Source organism: Esox lucius, chromosome 17, assembly GCF_011004845.1.
Source record: "Esox lucius isolate fEsoLuc1 chromosome 17, fEsoLuc1.pri, whole genome shotgun sequence".
Taxonomy (NCBI): Eukaryota; Metazoa; Chordata; class Actinopteri; order Esociformes; family Esocidae; genus Esox; species Esox lucius.
The window spans coordinates 47,311,247-47,332,896 of record NC_047585.1 but is presented as its reverse complement, the minus strand read 5'-3'; the positions used below and the strand labels follow the sequence as shown (position 1 = coordinate 47,332,896).

The window sequence follows — 21,650 nt, the reverse complement described above, 5'->3', positions numbered from 1 at the left end:
CTTAGGTACTAGGGTGTAGCGAAGGGCTATGTACTATGTATAGACAAGGCCTAGGTACTAGAGTGTAGATAAGGCCTAGGTACTAGAGTGTAGATAAGGCCTAGGTACTAGAGTGTAGATAAGGCCTAGGTACTAGAGTGTTGGCTAATATGGTTTATTTTCTCAAGACTTCAATCTGTTAGTCTCTTCGGACTGTGCCTGACATTCACACCAGCTTCCCATACTTTACTAAAATAACCAACCTCCTAAGAGGAAAAACAGACAGACATTTTTTTCTAAAGAATTTTTATATATATGGACATTCAAACTTGTGTAATGGAAAAGGAGGAGAAGAGTAGGGGAAGATGACAAGTGAATGATGAGAATAGGAGAGTCTATGGAATAGACTAAATATTTTCAATCGTCAGAATTGCTAATCTAAGATCAGTTTTACCTTTGTATATAGACTACTGCGGACATGAGGAACTGGTCTTTGCTTAACAATTAGGATAGTTGTTCACCGTTAATGTGGAATTATGGGGGGAGGGAAATGTCTTGATATAACCTCCACAGACTTGTGTTCAAACCACAGATGTCATGTTTACGTGACATCATTAGTTTTCACCAGCCCTGGGGGGTTGAATGTGAGATGCCCAGGCCTTGGTTTGGGGTTAACCAGGAACCCTGGAGAATGGCAGGGTAAACAGACAGACATGGGCCCGGTAATGACACTTCCTAAAGGGAAAAACACACACAGGTCCCCAGGTCAGTGTGTGTGTCTCCATATGTGTGTGTTTAACAGTGAGTGAGATGAAACACTTGACAGACGACTGATGGGTTGCTCCCCTCTGAGAGACGTCTGAATAGGAGGCAGACTCAGGCTGGCGGGGTCATTGAATAACAATGTCACAAGTTGATATGGATCACTGAGCTAGAAAATGCTCTCACTGTTCTGGGTCTTCAAGAGGAGTGTTCATTCCCTACACACACACACACACACTCACACATAGATTTTTTTGTGCGATGTGACCTGTTAAACCGTGTGATTTTGTGTTTTGGTTCTGCAGAGTCACATCCCCATTCTTAGCATGGAGCTGTCTACCAAACGGGTGAGTGAGTATACCATACAGAAGTGAATGTTTGACTGAGTGTGTGTTTGGGTGTGTGTTTGAGTGAGTGTGTGTTTGAGACAATTCTCAGTGTCAGTAAAACACCAGTAATCGTCGCAAACAATTCATTTTACCACAGGACCTTGAGTGCTCGTGACACCCTCTCTGGTGACTAGTGGCCTCTCTGAGATGTTGACACCCTCTCTGGTGACTAGTGGCCTCTCTGAGATGTTGACACCCTCTCTGGTGACTAGTGGCCTCTCTGAGATGTTGACACCCTCTCTGGTGACTAGTGGCCTCTCTGAGATGTTGACACCCTCTCTGGTGACTAGTGGCCTCTCTGAGATGTTGACACCCTCTCTGGTGACTAGTGGCCTCTCTGAGATGTTGACACCCTCTCTGGTGACTAGTGGCCTCTCTGAGATGTTGACACCCTCTCTGGTGACTAGTGGCCTCTCTGAGATGTTGACACCCTCTCTGGTGACTAGTGGCCTCTCTGAGATGTTGACACCCTCTCTGGTGACTAGTGGCCTCTCTGAGATGTTAACACCTTCTCTGGTGACTAGTGGCCTCTCTGAGATGTTGACACCCTCTCTGGTGACTAGTGGCCTCTCTGAGATGTTAACACCTTCTCTGGTGACTAGTGGCCTCTCTGAGATGTTGACACCCTCTCTGGTGACTAGTGGCCTCTCTGAGATGTTGACACCCTCTCTGGTGACTAGTGGCCTCTCTGAGAAGATGACTGGAGGGTGTTGGCCACTAATCATCGTGGTATACGTGTGTCAACAGCAACAGCTTTATGTGAGCAGTGAGGAGGGCGTGGTCCAGCTGTCCCTGCAGCGTTGCCATCTCTATGGGAAGGGCTGTGTTGACTGCTGCCTGGCCAGGGATCCCTACTGTGCTTGGGATGGGCTCACCTGCAGCAGATACTTCCCCACCAACAAGAGGTACCTGCTCCCTAATCCCACAGCCTAGCGATATCGGTCTAATCCCACAGCCTAGCAATATCGGTCTAATCCCACAGCCTTGCGATATCGGTCTAATCTCACAGCCTAGCGATATCGGTCTAATCCCACAGCCTAGCGATATCGGTCTAATCCCACATAGAACGCATAAAAATTCACCCTAGCCTCAAAAACGGCAAAAGAACACTGGCTGAGCTGGAACACTAGCGTGTCCCCATAGCAAGTGAACTGAAACAAACCTTCGTTCAGCCTCTTCCAACCTGAATGAAGCTTAAAATTCCATAGCCTCAAAAAAGCACCAAAACAGGTCTCATCTTTTATTTTACTACTGTAACCTCATTTCACAACGAAACTGAAAAATAACAACTGGCATAGGAAGTAAACATCTGGTCCTATATGATATTAATTGTGCTTAAATCTGCGTTACGTGGAACTTAAATGAGTCACATACATTATATTTCTTTTTTCTCCGTACAACAGCATCACTCATCTTGTTGTGAGTTTAGGTGTTTACTAATGCGGATGAGTATCAGTAAGTAAACCGGAAACTGCAATAACGACTTCTAGACAAAAGCGGAAGTTCCTCACTACGCTGGTGCACAGAGTCTATAGGCTTACTAGGCCTTCAAATAACAACTATTTTGATTACTTCTTAGATAGAAAAAATACATCAATACCAGAATTAAATGAAAATGTTTCATTTAAAATACACTGAAGTCTTCAATGTTTTTCTTATCATTTTACAATGGTGTTATTAAAACAACAGTAGGCAGTGGTTATAAAACAAATAAAAACATGCAAAAACTAAAGGGTTATAATTATAACATTTTCAAGACTGTTGGAAAAGCATTCCAGAGTATCATGAAGCTGGATGAGAGACTGATGCTGTAAATGTTAATGGAAATTGTGATGCATTTAAATGCTTTAACATTTCTGTTGTGGAGAAATATAGAATTTACCAAATATGACACTAATGGGTTAATTCCTCATTAACACTGTGAATGGTTAGCTAGCCTGAGCTGCTCAACTATACACAAATTAAATGTGCTCAAGTAGACTTGACTTTAAAGGGATAGTTCCTCCAAAATTCATATTTTTCTTCACAAAAATATTTTTATGAAGAAAAATATAATTAAAAAAATATAATTCACAAGTCTACTCACCAGAAGAGAATCCTGATGACATATAGAGTAATTCTTCAAACAATCCATTACTCAGCTCTGTCCCAGTCTGGAAACGGATCGTATTCCTGTTGCAGGTTTTGGGTCGTACCCTCTGGGGAGCATCCGGCCATCTTTCAAAATATATATTTTTTTTGCTGCGCCTCGTATAGACCCAACTAATCCATAATGACATTCGTTGCCAACAATTTTTATTATCAATGTTATCAATCTTGCAGCCCTATGGCTTACTATTGTAGCAATCCAATGACATCAAGTGTAGACCAGTCTACTTTTAAATGACTGTCCAACGAAATCTTTAAAGCTCTTCTTTTTTTTTTTTACATTAGCATTAAGTGCTTATACAGATACCTAGCCTGAAACTCTAAAGAGCAAGAAACAAAAGTATTTCTATAAAGTTTGTGTGTAGATACTGTTTAACAGTTTTTCAGTATTACAGTATTTCAGCATTATAGTTTTACAGTATTACAGTGTTATTGGGTTGTTTTGTTTGGGAACCATGGAAAGAGTTGCAGTTACTATAGTGACATCTACAGTTATAAGCCCTCATCAGTTTATTGCTGTTAAGAGTTATGACACCATCATGACATCCAAACCATCTGGTTGTTTATCTCCCCAGGAGAGCTCGGCGCCAGGACGTGAAGCATGGGGATCCAATGAGCCAGTGCCATGATGCTGGAGACGGTAATGAGTGTTTAGGCGATGGTACTGAGTGTTTATATAAATGCCAGAATCAGTATATCAGCATTTTGCTACTAAATATTGCAAATTCTTAGCAGTGTAAATTCATGAATTAATAGATCAGGCCAGCCAGATCATTTAAATGCTGATTTGGGGTGGAAACTTTGAGCAGGTCAACATAACTTTTGGTAGATACAACCCCATTTCTAAAAAAGTTGGGACACTGTGTAAAATGAAAATAAAAACAGAATGAATACATGATTTGATGTACAAATCATGTATCCCTATATTTCATTGAAAATAGTACAAAGACAACATATCAAATGTCGAAAATGAGAAATGTTATTGTTAATGGAAAAACACATACCCATTTTGAATTTCAAGCCAACAACAGGTTGTGTTGCATTACCTATTGTTTTAACAACACTGGGAACTGAGGAGACCAATTGCTGTAGGTTTGAAAGTTAAATATTTTCCCATTCTTGCTTGATTTTGGATTTCAGCTGCTCAACAGTTTGGGGTCTCCTTTGTCATATTTTTCATTTCATAATGTGCCAAATGTTTTCAAAGGGTGACAGGTCTGGACTGCAGGCATGCCAGTTTAGCACCCATACTATTTTACTATGGAGCCATGCTGTTGTAAGACATGCAGAATGTGTTTTGTCATTTTCTTGCTGCAATAAGCAAGGCCTTTCCTGATAAAGACGTTGTCTGGATGGCAGCATATGTTGCTCCAAAACCTGTATATATTGTTCACCATTAATGGTGCTTTTGCAGATGTGCAAGTCCATACCATACCATACCATCTTCTTCCGCTTATCCGGGGCCGGGTTGCGGGGGCAGCAGTCTAAGCAGGGATGCCCAGACTTCCCTCTCCCCAGACACTTCCTCCAGCTCTTCCGGGGGGACACCGAGGCGTTCCCAGGCCAGCCGGGAGACATAGTCCCTCCAGCATGTCCTAGGTCTTCCCCGGGGTCTCCTCCCGGTGGGACGGGACCGGAACACCTTCCCAGGAAGGCGTTCCGGAGGCATCCGAAAAAGATGCCCAAGCCACCTCAGCTGACCCCTCTCGATGTGGAGGAGCAGCGGCTCTACTCTGAGCTCCTCCCGGGTGACCAAGCTTCTCACCCTATCTCTAAAGGATCGCCCGGCCACCCTGCGGAGAAAGCTCATTTCGGCCGCCTGTATCCGGGATCTTGTCCTTTCGGTCATGACCCAAAGCTCATGACCATAGGTGAGAGTAGGAACGTAGATTGACTGGTAAATCGAGAGCTTCGCCTTGCGGCTCAGCTCTTTCTTCACCACGACAGACCGATACATCGACTGCATTACTGCAGAAGCTGCACCGATCCGTCTGTCAATCTCCCGTTCCATCCTTCCCTCACTCGTGAACAAGACCCCTAGATACTTAAACTCCTCCACTTGAGGCAGGCACTCTCCACCAACCTGAAGTGGGCAAGCCACCCTTTTCCGACTGAGGACCATGGCCTCGAATTTGGAGGTACTGATTTTCATCCCCACCGCTTCACACTCGGCTGCAAACCGTCCCAGTGCATGCTGAAGGTCCTGGTTAGAAGGGGCCAACACGACAACATCATCTGCAAAGAGCAGAGACGAAATTGTGTGGTCCCCAAACCTGACACCCTCCGGCCCCTGGCTGCGCCTAGAAATTCTGTCCATAAAAATTACGAACAGAACCGGTGACAAAGGGCAGCCCTGCCGGAGTCCAACATGCACTGGGAACAAGTCTGACTTACTGCCGGCAATGCGGACCAAGCTCCTGCTTCGGTTGTACAGGGACCTGACAGCCCTTAGCAAAGGACCCAGGACCCCATATTCCAGAAGCACCCTCCACAAGATGCCGCGAGGGACACAGTCGAATGCCTTCTCCAAATCCACAAAACACATGTGGATTGGTTGGGCAAACTCCCATGAACCCTCCAACACCCCGTAGAGGGTATAGAGCTGGTCCAGTGTTCCACGGCCCGGACGAAAACCACACTGTTCCTCCTGAATCCGAGGTTCTACTATCGGCCGTATTCTCCTCTCCAGAACCCTGGCATAGACTTTCCCGGGGAGGCTGAGAAGTGTGATCCCCCTATAGTTGGAACACACCCTGTGTGCAAGTCACCCATGCCATTTGCACCCCCATACCATTTTGTAATGCTGGCTTTTGAACTGTGTGCTGATAACAAGCCGGATGGTCCCTCTCTATAGTCCGGAGGACACGGCATCCATGATTCTCAAGAATACACAGGACAATTTTCCACTTTGCCTCAGTCCATCTTAAATGAGCTTGGGCCCAGAGAAGGTGGCAGTGGTTCTGGATCTTGTTTATATATGGTTTCTTCTTTGCATGGTAGAGTTTTAACTTGCATTTGTGGATGCAGCGACGTCCTGTGTTCACAGACAATGGTTTTCTGGAAGTGTTCCTGAGCTCATGCTCTGATTTCCACTCCAGAATTGTCTGTTTTTAATTCAGTTCCGTCTGAGGGCCCAAAGATGGCCGATCCAGTAGTGGTTTTTGGCCTTGTCCCTTGCAGATAGAGATTTCTCTGGAATTCTCTGACTCTTTTAATTATATTATGTACCGTAGATGACTCTTAAAATTGTTGCACTATTTGCCCCCACAGTCTTTCACAGAGTGGTGAACCCCTCCCCATTATGTTACTGACCTGTTGCCAATTGACCTAATTAGTTGTGTGATATTCCACCAGGTTTACTTTTTAAGCATTACACAACTTTTCCAGTCTTTAGTTGCCTCTGTCCCAGCTTGTATGAAACGTGTTGCTGGCATCAAATTCAAAGTGAGCATTTATTTTTCAAGAAACAATAACATTTCTCAGTTTCAACATTTGATATGTTGACTTTGTACTATTTTCTATTGAATATAGGGTTTAAATGATTTTCATTGCACAGTGTCTCAAATGTTTGGAAACTGGGTTGTGTATGAATATACTTTCTTTGTCATTTAGCATTTTAGTCACTTACAGTTAGTCCATACATTTTTAAAAGGCTAGATGACACAAAATCACAAGACGTATGCTTTCTGGCAAATCTCAAACAGTACTTGATGTTGCCTTTTTTAAGGAGCGTTTTTGTCCTTTCCACCCTCCCATAGAGGCCAGATTTGTGTAGTGATGTTGTGGACACATGCACACATTGACCCATCTTTGCCATAAAGTTCAGAAGGTCCTTCAAAGTTGCAATTGGCAACTCACTCTCAATGAACCATTCTCTAAAACTGTTGATGAATCATATCCCAGACTGCTAATAAAAGCCACTAGCTACTAACTGATGAATTCCATGTACAGTATAGTGTGTTGCATTGGGGGTTAAAGAGGGGGTAGAACATATAGTTTTGCTGGATGTAGCACACAGGGCCCCATGATTTCACATTATATTTGTAACTTTTCATACAATACATTCACTGTATTGTTTGTCCGCAAAAAGTACCCCTTATATATTACAGTGTGTGGGGGGTCGAAAATATAGCAATTTAACAACAATGACAACAAAATAGGATTATTTTATATTAGATATGTTCTCTAAATAACTTTAAAATAGCTCCAACCATTTCTCAGTGTAAACCACCTTACAATAATCTTAAATATATGTAAAGTATAATTTAAATAGTAATTTTGTTTTGTTGAAATTTTTCCCACATATAGTGTGTATTATGTACATTTTCAAAGGACAAAATATATGGACACACCACATACATTTATTTTCTATTTTGAAATCAAATTTCATTTTAAAAAAAATCAGACTTTTTAGACTTTTCTTGGCACTTGGATGTGTGTAAATAAAACCAGAAAAAGTCAGATTTTACATTATTTCATTTCAGGCTGTAAGGCAACAAAATGAGAACGTTTTGATAGTAGGTAGATAGTTTCTATACCCACCGTATGTACAATATATTAGTATATCAACTTAGCCATGTTTTATATAAACTTAGCCATGTTTTATATAAACTTAGTGTAACACTTGTCGTGGTGTAGTGTTGGAGGAACCAGGCCATGCAGAGATCACGTTCGTTGGTTTATTAAAACAACAAACAACAAACCGAACACGAACGGAAAACAATAACTACTCTACTGAATGAAAATAAAAGTGCGCAACAATGCGTCTTAACAACTAACATACAAACAGTAGCACAAACAACACTCACCAGCATACAGACAGCAACAGCAACAATGATCCACAATGTGGGGAGCAGAGGGGAAACATATATACACATACAAACGAGCTAGATTGGGACCTGGTGTGGAAGATGGGAAACGTGACAGTCCGGGATGTGTTCGTGAGAATATGGGAACTTGTGGAAATATGGCACGGTGGCGCTGCTGCTCACCGCACCATGACACTTAGCCATGTTTTATATAAACTTAGCCATGTTTTATATAAACTTAGCCATGTTTTTTTATTGTTATCAAATATTCATTTGGTGTTTGTTTTTGGGAAAATCCTTAGATTATTAAAATATATGTACTGTATGTGTATATATTTATATAGGTTATACAGCTCTGGAAAAATTTAAGAGACCACTGCACCTTTTTCTTTCCTTTTCAAAAAAGTTGAAAAGGAAAGTTTTGAGTGAGGAACAGAAGCGTTCAATTTGCAGTGGTCTCTTAATTTTTTCCAGAGGTGTATGTATGTTAGTTCACTCAGACTAATATAATTTTCCAAGCAGATTGTTCCTGTGAGAGTCCTATATTTCACAGATCCAGTTGTTTCTGTTTTGACATCCCTCATCATTCCACACCCCTGGGTCTGATGATTTGTGGTTAACCTCCACACAGTCCTGCTCTTTTCCTTCATAGCTGTTTGGCTGTTTTGTATCCCAAAACCTGCAGTAGAAACAACAGAGTCAGACTGGCCACCATCTCAGATCCTAATCCAGACAGTCAGAGATGTTGAAACAAGTCTATAACTTACTTGGTGGTCAGTGGAGAGCCATCCACCCAAATCCAGGTCCCCTCAGTGTCAGAGTCAGTCAGACCAATCCAGACATGTTTATTCGGTTTGTATAACCGATTGATGAATGACTGTTATCATGAAAGAGACACAATATTGTAAATATGAGGTCCACTTTCCCTCTCTTACACTCTCTTACACTCACAAACATACACTACCGTTCAAAAGTTTGGGGTCTGTCCTTGTTTTTTTTAAAGAAAACCATATTTTTTGTCAATTTCTACAACATTAAATTGATCAGAAATACAATGTAGACATTGTTAATGTTGTAAATGACTATTGTAGCTGATTTTCAGTGTATTATCTACATAGGTGTACAGAGGCCTATTATCAGCAACCCTCAGTCCTGTGTTCCAATGGCACTTTGTTTTTGCTAATCCAGATTTATCCATTTTAAAAGGCTAAATGATCATTAGAAAACCCTTTTGCAATTGTGTTAGCACTGCTGAAAACTGTAGTGCTGATTAAAGAAGCAATAAAACTGGCCATCTTTTGACTAGTTGAGTATCTTCAGCATCAGAGATAGTGGGTTCGATTATATGCTCAAAATGGCCAGAAACAAATAACTTTCTTCTGAAACTCATCAGTCTTTTCTTGTTTGAAGAAATGAAGGCTATTTCATGTCAGAAATTGCCAAGAAACAGAAGATCTCGTATAAGGTTTTGTATTACACCCTTCATGGAACAGTGAAACAGCATATCCTTACCATATTACCTTACCCCAACCTTACCTTATTACCTTACCCTAACCTTACCTTATTACCTTACCCCAACCTTACCTTATTGCCTTATTACCTTACCCTAACCCTACCTTATTACCCTATTACCTAACCATAACACTACCTTATTACCTTATTACCTTACCCCAACCTTACATTATTACCTTATTACCTTACCCCAACCTTACCGTATTACCTTACCCTAACCCTACCTTATTACCTTATTACCTTACCCTAACCCTACCTTATTACCTTATTACCTTACCCTAACCTTACCTTATTACCTTACCCTAACCCTACCGTATTACCTTATTACCTTACCCCAACCTTACCTTATGACCTTATTACCTTACCTTAACCTTACCTTATTACCTTACCCTAACCTTACCTTATTACCTTATTACCTTACCCCAACCTTACCGTATTACCTTACCCTAACCCTACCTTATTACCTTATTACCTTACCCTAACCTTACCTTATTACCTTACCCTAACCCTACCGTATTACCTTATTACCTTACCCCAACCTTACCTTATGACCTTATTACCTTACCCTAACCTTACCTTATTACCTTACCCTAACCCTACCTTATTACCTTATTAACTAACCCTAACCCTAATTATTACCTTATTACCTTACCCTAACCTTACCTTATTACCTTACCCTAACCTTACCTTATTACCTTATTAACTAACCCTAACCCTAATTATTACCTTATTACCTTACCTTAACCTTACCTTATTACCTTACCCTAACCTTACCTTATTACCTTATTACCTTACCCCAACCTTACCGTATTACCTTACCCTAACCCTACCTTATTACCTTATTACCTTACCCTAACCTTACCTTATTACCTTACCCTAACCCTACCGTATTACCTTATTACCTTACCCCAACCTTACCTTATGACCTTATTACCTTACCCTAACCTTACCTTATTACCTTACCCTAACCCTACCTTATTACCTTATTAACTAACCCTAACCCTAATTATTACCTTATTACCTTACCCTAACCTTACCTTATTACCTTACCCTAACCTTACCTTATTACCTTATTAACTAACCCTAACCCTAATTATTACCTTATTACCTTACCCTAACCTTACCTTATTACCTTACCCTAACCTTACCTTACCCTACATTTTCTCTGACGCTCCCAAACACACACCTGTTCCTCCCTGCTGTTGATGATCACCAGGTCTGCTCCTCTATCAATGCAGTCCTGTCTACTGTCCTCCCAGGTTTTCTTCAAAGTTGTGTTGTAGTAACAGCTGGTTTCAAACTTGTTCCATCCTTCAGGACAGAATCCCTCTAGAAAATATTAACAAAAACAGAACGATATTAATAAAACAAAATAGGACAATATAATCTAATATTTTCTTATTTCTCATAAGAAATCAATATGATTTAATAAACATTTAAATAGAATACACTATATTATTATTTAATAATCAAATACTCCCCGACCCCCAAGATTTGCATTCATATTTTAATACAGGTAAATATTACGCATTTCACGTAAAAAGTATATATTTCAAGGGACCATATCAGTACTATTCCCCCCACTCTAATCCACCCTGGACTATTACACTCTCAGTACTATTCCCCCCCACCCTAATCCACTCTGGACTATTAAACTCTCAGTACTATTCCCCCCACTCTAATCCACCCTGGACTATTACACTCTCAGTACTATTCCCCCCACTCTAATCCACCCTGGACTATTACACTCTCAGTACTATTCCCCCCCACCCTAATCCACTCTGGACTATTACACTCTCAGTACTATTCCCCCCCACCCTAATCCACTCTGGACTATTACACTCTCAGTACTATTCCCCCCCACCCTAATCCACTCTGGACTATTACACTCTCAGTACTATTCCCCCCCCACCCTAATCCACTCTGGACTATTACACTCTCAGTACTATTCCCCCCCCCCCTAATCCACTCTGGACTTTTACACTCTCAGTACTATTCCCCCCCACCCTAAGCCACTCTGGACTATTACACTCTCAGTACTATTCCCCCCCACCCTAATCCACTCTGGACTATTACACTCTCAGTACTATTCCCCCCCCACCCTAATCCACTCTGGACTATTACACTCTCAGTACTATTCCCCCCCACCCTAATCCACTCTGGACTATTACACTCTCAGTACTATTCCCCCCCACCCTAATCCACTCTGGACTATTACACTCTCAGTACTATTCCCCCCCCACCCTAATCCACTCTGGACTATTACACTCTCAGTACTATTCCCCCCCACCCTAATCCACTCTGGACTATTACACTCTCAGTACTATTCCCCCCCACCCTAATCCACTCTGGACTATTACACTCTCAGTACTATTCCCCCCCACCCTAATCCACTCTGGACTATTACACTCTCAGTACTATTCCCCCCCACCCTAATCCACTCTGGACTATTACACTCTCAGTACTATTCCCCCCACTCTAATCCACTCTGGACTATTACACTCTCAGTACTATTCCCCCCCACCCTAATCCACTCTGGACTATTACACTCTCAGTACTATTCCCCCCCACCCTAATCCACTCTGGACTATTACACTCTCAGTACTATTCCCCCCCACCCTAATCCACTCTGGACTATTACACTCTCAGTACTATTCCCCCCACTCTAATCCACTCTGGACTATTACACTCTCAGTACTATATTTTGTCAGCGTTGTATTATGTCATCCAGACAGGCATGTCATCTAGAACAGAAAATAAGTAATTACCTTTGATATTTTTCAATAGTTCTGTCTTTTCCTTTAGCTGATCTCTCTGTTTAGTCAGGTTGTTGTAACTGTTCAGTAGGTTTCTTTCTGTGAAATAATAATAAAGTATATTTTAAATAGTGATTCGTGATTATATCACAGATGATTAAAGACGTGTTTGTTTGTGAAATTTCAAACTCACGTGAGAGTAACAGTCCAAGGATCCCAGTCAGTAGTAGAACACACAGCAGCCCCAGACACACTGTAGTGACTCTGTAGGGATGAACTGAATCACAGGTTCAGAATCAGAATCACCTTCATGCAGTCACTACAATTAAACATACCTGTATTTATTAGGTGTTATGGAGTGATGAACTGAATCACAGGTTCAGAATCACCTTCATTCAGTCACTACATCTAAACATACCTGCATTTACTGGGTGTTATGGCGTGATGAACTGAATCACAGGTTGAGAATCAGAATCACCTTCATTCAGTCACTACATCTAAACATACCTGCATCTCTTTCTCATATCTGCCTCTCATTACCCTCTGTCTGTCTGACTCTCTCTCCCCTCTTTCTCTCTTTCCTATCTGTCTGTCTCTCTCCCCTCTGTCATTCTCTCTTTCCAATCTGTCTTTCTGTCTCTCTTTCCCCTCTATCTTTCTTGCTGTTGCTCTCTATTTGGTCTCTATTTGGTCTCTGTTTGCTCTCTATTTGGTCTCTGTTTGCTCTCTATTTGGTCTGTATTTGGTCTCTATCTGGTTATTGTATGTTCTGTTGAAGCGATAAAATACACAATAATACTGTATGTCAGATTTTGGGTGTGTGGTGTTTTATTGTGATATTGTATGTCAGTGTATTTGTGTGATTTTTGTGCAGTATCGTATGGTAATGTGTTGTGTGTGTGTGTGTGGGTGTGTGTGTTTTAGTGTAGTATGTCATTGTGTTGGCGTGTATGTTTTAGTGTGATATAGTATGGTAATGTGTTGTGTGGGTGTGTGTGTGTTTTTTAGTGTGATATAGTATGGTAATGTGTTGTGGGTGTGGGTGTGTGTTTTAGTGTGACATAGTATGGTAATGTGTTGTGTGGGTGTGTGTGTGTGTTTTAGTGTGATATAGTATGGTAATGTGTTGTGGGTGTGTGTGTGTGTTTTAGTGTGATATAGTATGGTAATGTGTTGTGTGTGTGTGTGTTTTAGTGTGATATAGTATGGTAATGTGTTGTGTGTGTGTGTGTTTTAGTGTGATATAGTATGTTAATGTGTTGTTGTGTGTGTGTGTTTTAGTGTGATATAGTATGTTAATAGGTTGTTGTGTGTGTGTGTGTGTGTGTGTTTTAGTGTGATATAGTATGGTAATGTGTTGTGTGGGTGTGTGTGTGTGTGTTTTAGTGTGATATAGTATGGTAATGTGTTGTGTGTGTGTGTGTGTGTGTTTTAGTGTGATATAGTATGGTAATGTGCGGTGTGTGTGTGTGTGTGTGTTTTAGTGTGATATAGTATGGTAATGTGTTGTTGTGTGTGTGTGTTTTTGTGTGATATAGTATGTTAATATGTTGTTGTGTGTGTGTGTGTGTGTGTGTGTGTGTTTTAGTGTGATATAGTATGGTAATGTGTTGTTGTGTGTGTGTGTGTGTGTATGTTAGTGTGAAATAGTATGGTAATGTGTTGTTGTGTGTGTGTGTTTTAGTGTGATATAGTATGGTAATGTGTTGTGTGTGTGTGTGTGTGTGTGTGTGTGTTTTAGTGTGATATAGTATGGTAATGTGTTGTCGTGTGTGTGTGTATGTTAGTGTGAAATAGTATGGTAATGTGTTGTTGTGTGTGTGTGTGTTTTAGTGTGATATAGTATGGTTATGTGTTGTGTGTGTGTGTGTGTTTTAGTGTGATATAGTATGATAATGTGTTGTTGTGTGTGTGTGTTTTAGTGTGATATAGTATGGTAATGTGTTGTTGTGTGTGTGTGTGTGTGTGTGTGTGTGTATTTTAGTGTGATATAGTATGGTAATGTGTTGTTGTGTGTGTGTGTGTGTGTGTGTGTTTTAGTGTGATATAGTATGGTAATGTGTTGTTGTGTGTGTGTGTGTGTGTGTGTGTGTATGTTAGTGTGAAATAGTATGGTAATGTGTTGTTGTTTGTGTGTGTGTGTGTGTGTGTTTTAGTGTGATATAGTATGGTCATGTGTTGTGTGTGTGTGTGTGTGTGTGTTTTAGTGTGATATAGTATGGTAATGTGTTGTGTGTGTGTGTTTTAGTGTGATATAGTATGGTAATGTGTCGTGTGTGTGTGTGTTTTAGTGTGATATAGTATAGTAATGTGTTGTGTGTGTGTTGTATGTCAGTTTGTGAACGTAGTTACCTGATTGTTGACCAACTCCATCCTTCTCTCTGGGATTTAAGACTCCTATGTTGGCATAAACTTGATTAATATCCATGTTCTTCGTAGCAAAGCATTTATCATCTTGTGGGAATTCTTCATCTGACATCTTTACACACCCCTGTTGAAATACCAAATGACAGGACATTTTACTGTGGCTCTCTCTATGAGTCTTCATTGTCCTGTGTCAGTATGACTTGAAGAAACTGTCAAACTAACAGGAAACTGTGCATCATTGTTCAGGGATGATAAGTTCCCTATCGACAAATATAGAGTTGCAGAAACCTTCAACAGTCATTTTGTCAAGGCTGGATATGAATTTGAATCTGCCTACTCCTTTTACCAGCAGTCCTGCCCTGTCCATCTGTAGAGGTCTCCCACAGAGTCTGTGAACATGAAGATAAAAGGGGTTCCAGGGAAATTCAAGAAAGCCTTTATGATGCTGAAAGATGTAGAAACAGCTAAAACCTTAGGCAAAACAAAAACAAAAGTGGAACATCTTTACAAAGAAGGAAACCATTTTTGAGCTCTACACTCCTAAACAGTCTGGTAAGAACGCCTCTATAGCAGAAAACCATAATGAGAAGAGAAAAAATCTGACAGCTGAGGAAGAAACTTCCAGTAGTCATGGATGTGTCAGTCCTTATCATCCACAGAAGAGTTCACCACCATTTACAGAGACTACACTGCAAGGTTAAGCAGTCTTCATTACACACATTGGTTGAACATAAATAATGTTTAGTAAGTAGTGGAAGTTCCCTTTGCAATAACATCTAACGGATGTAATAATCACAAACGTGTTCTGGAGAATCATCTCACAAAAATTGCATTATGGATTGCAGCATTAAGTTCAAAACCCCCTTAATGATGAATCAAATTTTGAGTACCATGACGTCGCCCGGTATGGCGCAGCCGGGGCCCCACCCTGGAGCCAGGCCCGGGGTTGGGGCTCTTATGCGAGCGCCTGGTGGCCGGGCCTTCCCCCAGGTCATCTGACCTGCGGCCGTATGTCTTGGACACTCGGGTGAAGAGAGGGGCGGAGCTGTCAACTGATCACCACCTGGTGGTGAGTTGGATCCGATGGCGGGGGAGGAAGCTGGACAGACTCGGCAGGCCCAAGCGTACTATAAGGGTCTGCTGGGAACGTCTGGCCGAGTCTCCTGTCAGAGAGATCTTTAACTCCCACCTCCGGCAGAGCTTCTACTGGATCCCGAGGGAGGCTGGAGATATTGAGTCCGAGTGGACCATGTTCTCCACCGCCATTGTCGAAGCGGCCGCTCGGAGCTGTGGCCGTAAGGTCTCCGGTGCCTGTCGAGGCGGCAATCCCCGAACCCGGTGGTGGACACCGGAAGTAAGGGATGCCGTCAAGCTGAAGAAGGAGTCCTATCAGGCCTGGTTGGCTTGTGGGACTCCTGACGCAGCTGACGGGTACCGACGGGCTAAGCGGGCTGCAGCCCGGGTGGTTGTGGAGGCAAAAACTCTGGGCTGGGAGGAGTTTGGTGAGGCCATGGAGAAGGACTATCGGCTGGCCTCGAAGAGATTCTGGCAAACCATCCGGCGCCTCAGGAGAGGGAAACAGTGCCCTACCAACGCTGTTTACAGTAGCGGTGGGCAGCTGTTGACCTCAAATGAGGATGTCGTCGGGCAGTGGAAGGAGTACTTCGAGGATCTCCTCAATCCCGCTGTCACTTCTTCCATTGAGGAAGCAGAGGATGAGGGCTCAGAGGTGGACTCGTCCATCACCCGGGCTGAAGTCACTGAGGTGGTCAAGAAACTCCTCGGTGGCAAGGCACCGTGGGTGGACGAGATCCGCCCTGAGTACCTCAAGTCTCTGGATGTTGTGGGGCTGTCTTGGTTGACACGCCTGTGCAACATCGCGTGGCGGTCGGGGACAGTGCCTCTGGGATGGTAGACCGGGGTGGTGGTCCCTCTTTTTATGAAGGGGGACCGGAGGGTGTGTTCCAATTATAGGGGGATCACACTTCTCAGCCTCCCCGGGAAAGTCTATGCCAGGGTTCTGGAGAGGAGAATACGGCCGATAGTAGAACCTCGGATTCAGGAGGAACAGTGTGGTTTTCGTCCGGGCCGTGGAACACTGGACCAGCTCTATACCCTCTACGGGGTGTTGGAGGGTTCATGGGAGTTTGCCCAACCAATCCACATGTGTTTTGTGGATTTGGAGAAGGCATTCGACTGTGTCCCTCGCGGCATCTTGTGGAGGGTGCTTCTGGAATATGGGGTCCTGGGTCCTTTGCTAAGGGCTGTCAGGTCCCTGTACAACCGAAGCAGGAGCTTGGTCCGCATTGCCGGCAGTAAGTCAGACTTGTTCCCAGTGCATGTTGGACTCCGGCAGGGCTGCCCTTTGTCACCGGTTCTGTTCGTAATTTTTATGGACAGAATTTCTAGGCGCAGCCAGGGGCCGGAGGGTGTCAGGTTTGGGGACCACACAATTTCGTCTCTGCTCTTTGCAGATGATGTTGTCGTGTTGGCCCCTTCTAACCAGGACCTTCAGCATGCACTGGGACGGTTTGCAGCCGAGTGTGAAGCGGTGGGGATGAAAATCAGTACCTCCAAATCCGAGGCCATGGTCCTCAGTCGGGAAAGGGTGGCTTGCCCACTTCAGGTTGGTGGAGAGTGCCTGCCTCAAGTGGAGGAGTTTAAGTATCTAGGGGTCTTGTTCACAAGTGAGGGAAGGATGGAACGGGAGATTGACAGACGGATCGGTGCAGCTTCTGCAGTAATGCAGTCGATGTATCGGTCTGTCGTGGTGAAGAAAGAGCTGAGCCGCAAGGCGAAGCTCTCGATTTACCAGTCAATCTACGTTCCTACTTTCACCTATGGTCATGAGCTTTGGGTCATGACCGAAAGGACAAGATCCCGGATACAGGCGCCCGAAATGAGCTTTCTCCGCAGGGTGGCTGGGCGATCCCTTAGAGATAGGGTGAGAAGCTCGGTCACCCAGGAGGAGCTCAGAGTAGAGCCGCTGCTCCTCCACATCGAGAGGGGTCAGCTGAGGTGGCTTGGGCATCTTTTTCGGATGCCTCCGGAACGCCTTCCTGGGAAGGTGTTCCGGTCCCGTCCCACCGGGAGGAGACCCCGGGGAAGACCTAGGACACGCTGGAGGGACTATGTCTCCCGGCTGGCCTGGGAACGCCTCGGTGTCCCCCCGGAAGAGCTAGAGGAAGTGTCTGGGGAGAGGGAAGTCTGGGCATAGACTGCTGCCCCCGCGACCCGGCCCCGGATAAGTGGAAGAAGATGGATGGATGGATGGATTGCAGCATCATGATTTTTTCAGAAACGTGGCATAAATTTCCGATAACGTAATTGAGCTAGAGGGGCGTAATGTCTTCAGAGCACATCAGACCGAGGAGGACTCCGGTAAGACCAGAGGTGCATTTATGTAAACAAAACATGGTGTACAAACACTAACTTAACTGGGAGTCACTGCTCAACCAGTCTGGAGTACCTGATGATAAGATGCAGGCCTTTTTACTTGCCTCAGGAGTTAACATCTATTGTTGTTATGGCAGTCTACATACCCCTGGGTGCTAATGCCAAACTAGCAATGAAATACCTGCAGGCTGCCATTAGCAAACAGCAATCAGGACAACCGGATGATCAGTGACAATGACGAATCAGCCTTCAGGGAGGAGCTCAAGTGCCTGGTGGCGTGATGCGCTGATAACAACCTGGCCCTCAATGCATAGAAAACCATGGAGCTCATTGTGGATTACAGGAAGTCTAAAGACTGCAGTCACACCCCAGTTCGATGGCACTGAGGTGGAGCATGTGTCAAACTTCAAATTCCTGGGTGTCCACTTCTCCAAGGACCTCTCCTGGACCCTCAACACCTCAGCCCTGGTCAAAAAGGCACAGCAGCGGCTGTACTTTTGAGGTGACTGAAGAAGGCCCGTCTGTCCTCCATGATCCTTGTGAATTTACCGCTGCACAATCAAGAGCATTCTGACGAACTGCATCACAGTGTGGTTTAGCCTTGCTCCATAGCCGACTCTTATAGAACAACCAGGATGTTTTTGGGAAACCTGACATGGGCACAAGTCTGTCTTGTTCATTGTCTTTCTTAATGTGGAGTCATGGACACCAATCTCACTCTTGTTCATTGTCTTTCTTAATGTGGAGTCATGGACACAAATCTCACACTTGTTTATTGTCTTTCTTAATGTGGAGTCATGGACACAAATCTCACTCTTGTTTATTGTCTTTCTTAATGTGGAGTCATGGACACAAATCTCACTCTTGTTTATTTACATTAAATATCTCACTCTTGTTTAGTGTCTTTCTTAATGTGGAGTCATGGACACAAAAGAGATTCACGGTACATTTCAACAGAGATTCACAGTACACTTCAACAGAGATTCCCTGTGGGCTTCAACTGAGATTTATTGTGGGCTTCAACAGAGAGTCACAATGGGCTTTTTTGAGTATAGTCTTCCTTCTTACCCCCCTACCATGCAGGCCAGTTTTGTGGAATGTTGTTGTCACATGCACACTTAGGCGTCTGTGTAACCTGTCTCATCAGTCTCCTACTTTCTCAGTTTGAAGGGAAGTCCTAATCTAGCTTGGTGGTTCCATATACCTCTGTCTTCCATGTTTCTCACCTTCAACCTATCTAGTCTGTGAACATCCTAAACAACATCAATTGTTGTTGTATTTGTCACCTGTACATTGTAAAATAAGAAACACCAACTTAAATCATTAACAATATTTATTGAAATTATGTAATTTATTAAAATAAATTGAACCATGTTTTATAGTGTTAACATTTTTTCTTATTTTTATTTGGTAAATTATCCAATTATTTATAACTTTAATATAGAACTTTTACAGCTCTGCCCTAGTTTTTCTTCAGATTGGTAGACAGACTATCTACTTCTCAGTAATCTACGTAGTTAGCACATAGTTCCTATAAGAGTCCTATATCTCACAGATCCAGCTGTTTGTCTTGTGACATCCGTCATCATTCCACATCCCTGGGTCGGATGAACTGTGGATAACCTCCCCACAGTCCTGGCTATTTAAGTTGTTTGGCTGCCCTTTATCCCAAAACCTGCAGTAGAAACAACAGAGTCAGACTGGCCACCGTCTCAGATCCTAAACCAGACAGTCAGAGATGTTGAAACAAGTCTATAACTTACTTGGTGGTCAGTGGAGAGCCATCCACCCAAATCCAGGTCCCCTCAGTGTCAGAGTCAGTCAGACCAATCCAGGTGTAGTTTCCTGGTCCAAATAACTGATTGACGAATGACTGTTATCGTGGAATAGAGATGTATTGTTTATACAAATGCTCCACTGTCAGCCCTCTCCACCCTGTCTCTAACAGTCCTAGACAATAATTCAGATGTAGAATTTAATTTAGATTGTGATTACATCCAAAACTAATCAAATGTACAAGCCACAATCTATAACACACTCTCAAACACACACCTGTTCCTCCCTGCTGTTGATGATCACCAGGTCTGCTCCTCTATCAATGCAGTCCTGTCTACTCTCCTCCCAGGTTTTCTTCAAAGTTGTGTTGTAGTAACAGCTGGTTTCAAACTTGTTCCATCCTTCAGGACAGGATCCCCCTAGACATTTTTAACATAAAAATGACAACATAATCAAATGTTTTCTTATTCTTCATATGAAATCTGCATGATTTATTGAACAGGTAAATATTATACAAAATATTATTTAATGTAAACATAAAAACAGCAAAAGTGTATGTAATTTACATTAAATATTAGTCAGCTACAAATCATGAGATATGTCAAATAAAGACAAATCAAATAATCCTGTCAAATAGAGAATAGTCAAATAGTCCTGTCAAACCCAGAATAGCCGTGTAGACCTTTCAAATAGAGAATAGTCATGTAGTCCTGTCAAATGGAGAATAACCATTAAAAATGTACCTTTAAATTTTACCCTGATCTTGTTGTTCAGCATTTCTGTAATTCTCAGTAGCTGGTCTCTCTCCTCCATCAGTTTGTTGTAACTGGTCAGTAGGTTTATTTCTGTGAAATAATAACAAACTACCTTTAAAATTGTGATTAAATGATTTTACCACTGATGGTAAAGTGTTAGTAAAACATTTCAAACTCACGGTAGCAAAACAGTCCTAAGATCCCAATCAGTAGTAGAACACACAGCAGTCCCAGACACACTGTAGTGACTCTGTAGGGATTAACTGAATCACAGGTTTAGAATTAGAATCACCTTTATTCAATCACTACAATCAAACATTTACTGAGTGTTATGGTGCTACTTGTGGTTGACAAACAAGTAAATAACTCTTGGGTCTTGGGTCAGTAGTTTAGGGTCTTGGGTTAGATATTCTGCCTCCGGGGACTCTTTGTTAAGGTCAAAGTTGCGGTCTAGTTGTATTTATTTAATCACTGTATTTTTGGTTACTGAGCTTTCCAGTGTGTCAAATAGTTATCGATCTGTTTGCCCATGATTTGGTTGGGACTGACTGTGTTGTTTTGAGGCACTTGCTTAGTCTATTTCAAACACCAATAAAACTACACAAGAACACTGTTTGTATGTGTGCATATTTTACCTGAATTTTGACCAGAAACTCCATGCTTCCTTCTGGGATTAAGGACATTGGCGGAGACTTGGTCAATGTCCATACTCTTCCTTTTTCTACATTCATCATCTTCAGGTCCTTGTGGGTCTTCATAAATTTCATCCGGCATCTTCACACACTTGTGCTGAAATACCAAACTTTTTCTGTTGCTCCCTATGTGAATGCATCGGTATGACTTAGTGAAAGTGTCAAACAAAGACTCTTGTCAAACCAAAGAGGAAGCTGAACATCATTTTCTAGGGATGATATGGTTCCTTCTGACAAATATAAAGTTGCGGTGAGCTTCAACAGTTTGGCCCTGCATTTTAATGTGCCCTGCCCACTTCTATTACCAGCA

The 21,650-nt window shown here is 42.6% G+C and overlaps 3 protein-coding genes across 8 annotated transcripts in view; 1 reads left to right on the top strand and 2 right to left on the bottom strand.

Moving 5' to 3' along the window:
* The window catches only part of si:dkey-49n23.1 (semaphorin-3D), a 120,358-nt gene that overhangs the window by 95,031 nt on the left and 3,677 nt on the right, over positions 1-21,650 (top strand). For 3 of the 4 annotated variants that reach the window (XM_020044930.3, XM_029113890.2, XM_020044932.3), the window contains exons 14-16: positions 1,047-1,088; positions 1,878-2,035; positions 3,854-3,939. In XM_020044930.3, coding sequence (XP_019900489.2) covers positions 1,047-1,088; positions 1,878-2,035; positions 3,854-3,939 — 286 coding nt within the window. The remainder of the gene's footprint in view (positions 1-1,046; positions 1,089-1,877; positions 2,036-3,853; positions 3,940-21,650) is intronic. The other variant, XM_020044931.3, reaches the window with a different exon arrangement.
* Positions 8,508-15,542, bottom strand: LOC105005831 (CD209 antigen-like protein E). 3 transcript variants are annotated; one of them, XM_029113898.2, is made up of 7 exons: positions 15,068-15,542; positions 14,707-14,845; positions 12,548-12,631; positions 12,367-12,453; positions 10,785-10,927; positions 8,854-8,963; positions 8,508-8,765 (listed from the first exon to the last, which is right to left on the bottom strand). In XM_029113898.2, exons 1-7 carry the CDS (start codon positions 15,086-15,088, stop codon positions 8,627-8,629), a joined length of 723 nt encoding a protein of 240 aa, XP_028969731.2. In that variant the 5' UTR covers positions 15,089-15,542; the 3' UTR covers positions 8,508-8,626. The 3 variants fall into 3 exon arrangements, with proteins under 3 accessions (XP_028969731.2, XP_028969732.2, XP_028969730.2); XM_029113899.2 differs by having other exon boundaries at positions 15,010-15,541; XM_029113897.2 differs by lacking the exon at positions 15,068-15,542 and having other exon boundaries at positions 14,707-14,933.
* On the bottom strand, positions 19,527-21,491 carry LOC105005830 (CD209 antigen-like protein E). The gene is given in 6 exon segments (NM_001303643.1): positions 19,527-19,792; positions 19,881-19,990; positions 20,170-20,312; positions 20,637-20,738; positions 20,828-20,911; positions 21,284-21,491. Coding segments are annotated over 6 exon segments (711 nt in total). The 5' UTR covers positions 21,423-21,491; the 3' UTR covers positions 19,527-19,659.

Coding starts and splice junctions, on each gene's coding strand:
- LOC105005831 (XM_029113897.2), bottom strand. CDS start 14,902: ATGAAGACTCATAGAGAGAGCCACAGTAAAATGTCCTGTCATTTGGTA. Junction 12,632..14,706: donor TGGAGTTGGTCAACAATCAG/GTAACTACGTTC, acceptor CCTGTGATTCAG/TTCATCCCTACAGAGTCACT. Junction 8,766..8,853: donor GGCTCTCCACTGACCACCAA/GTAAGTTATAGA, acceptor TTTCTACTGCAG/GTTTTGGGATACAAAACAGC.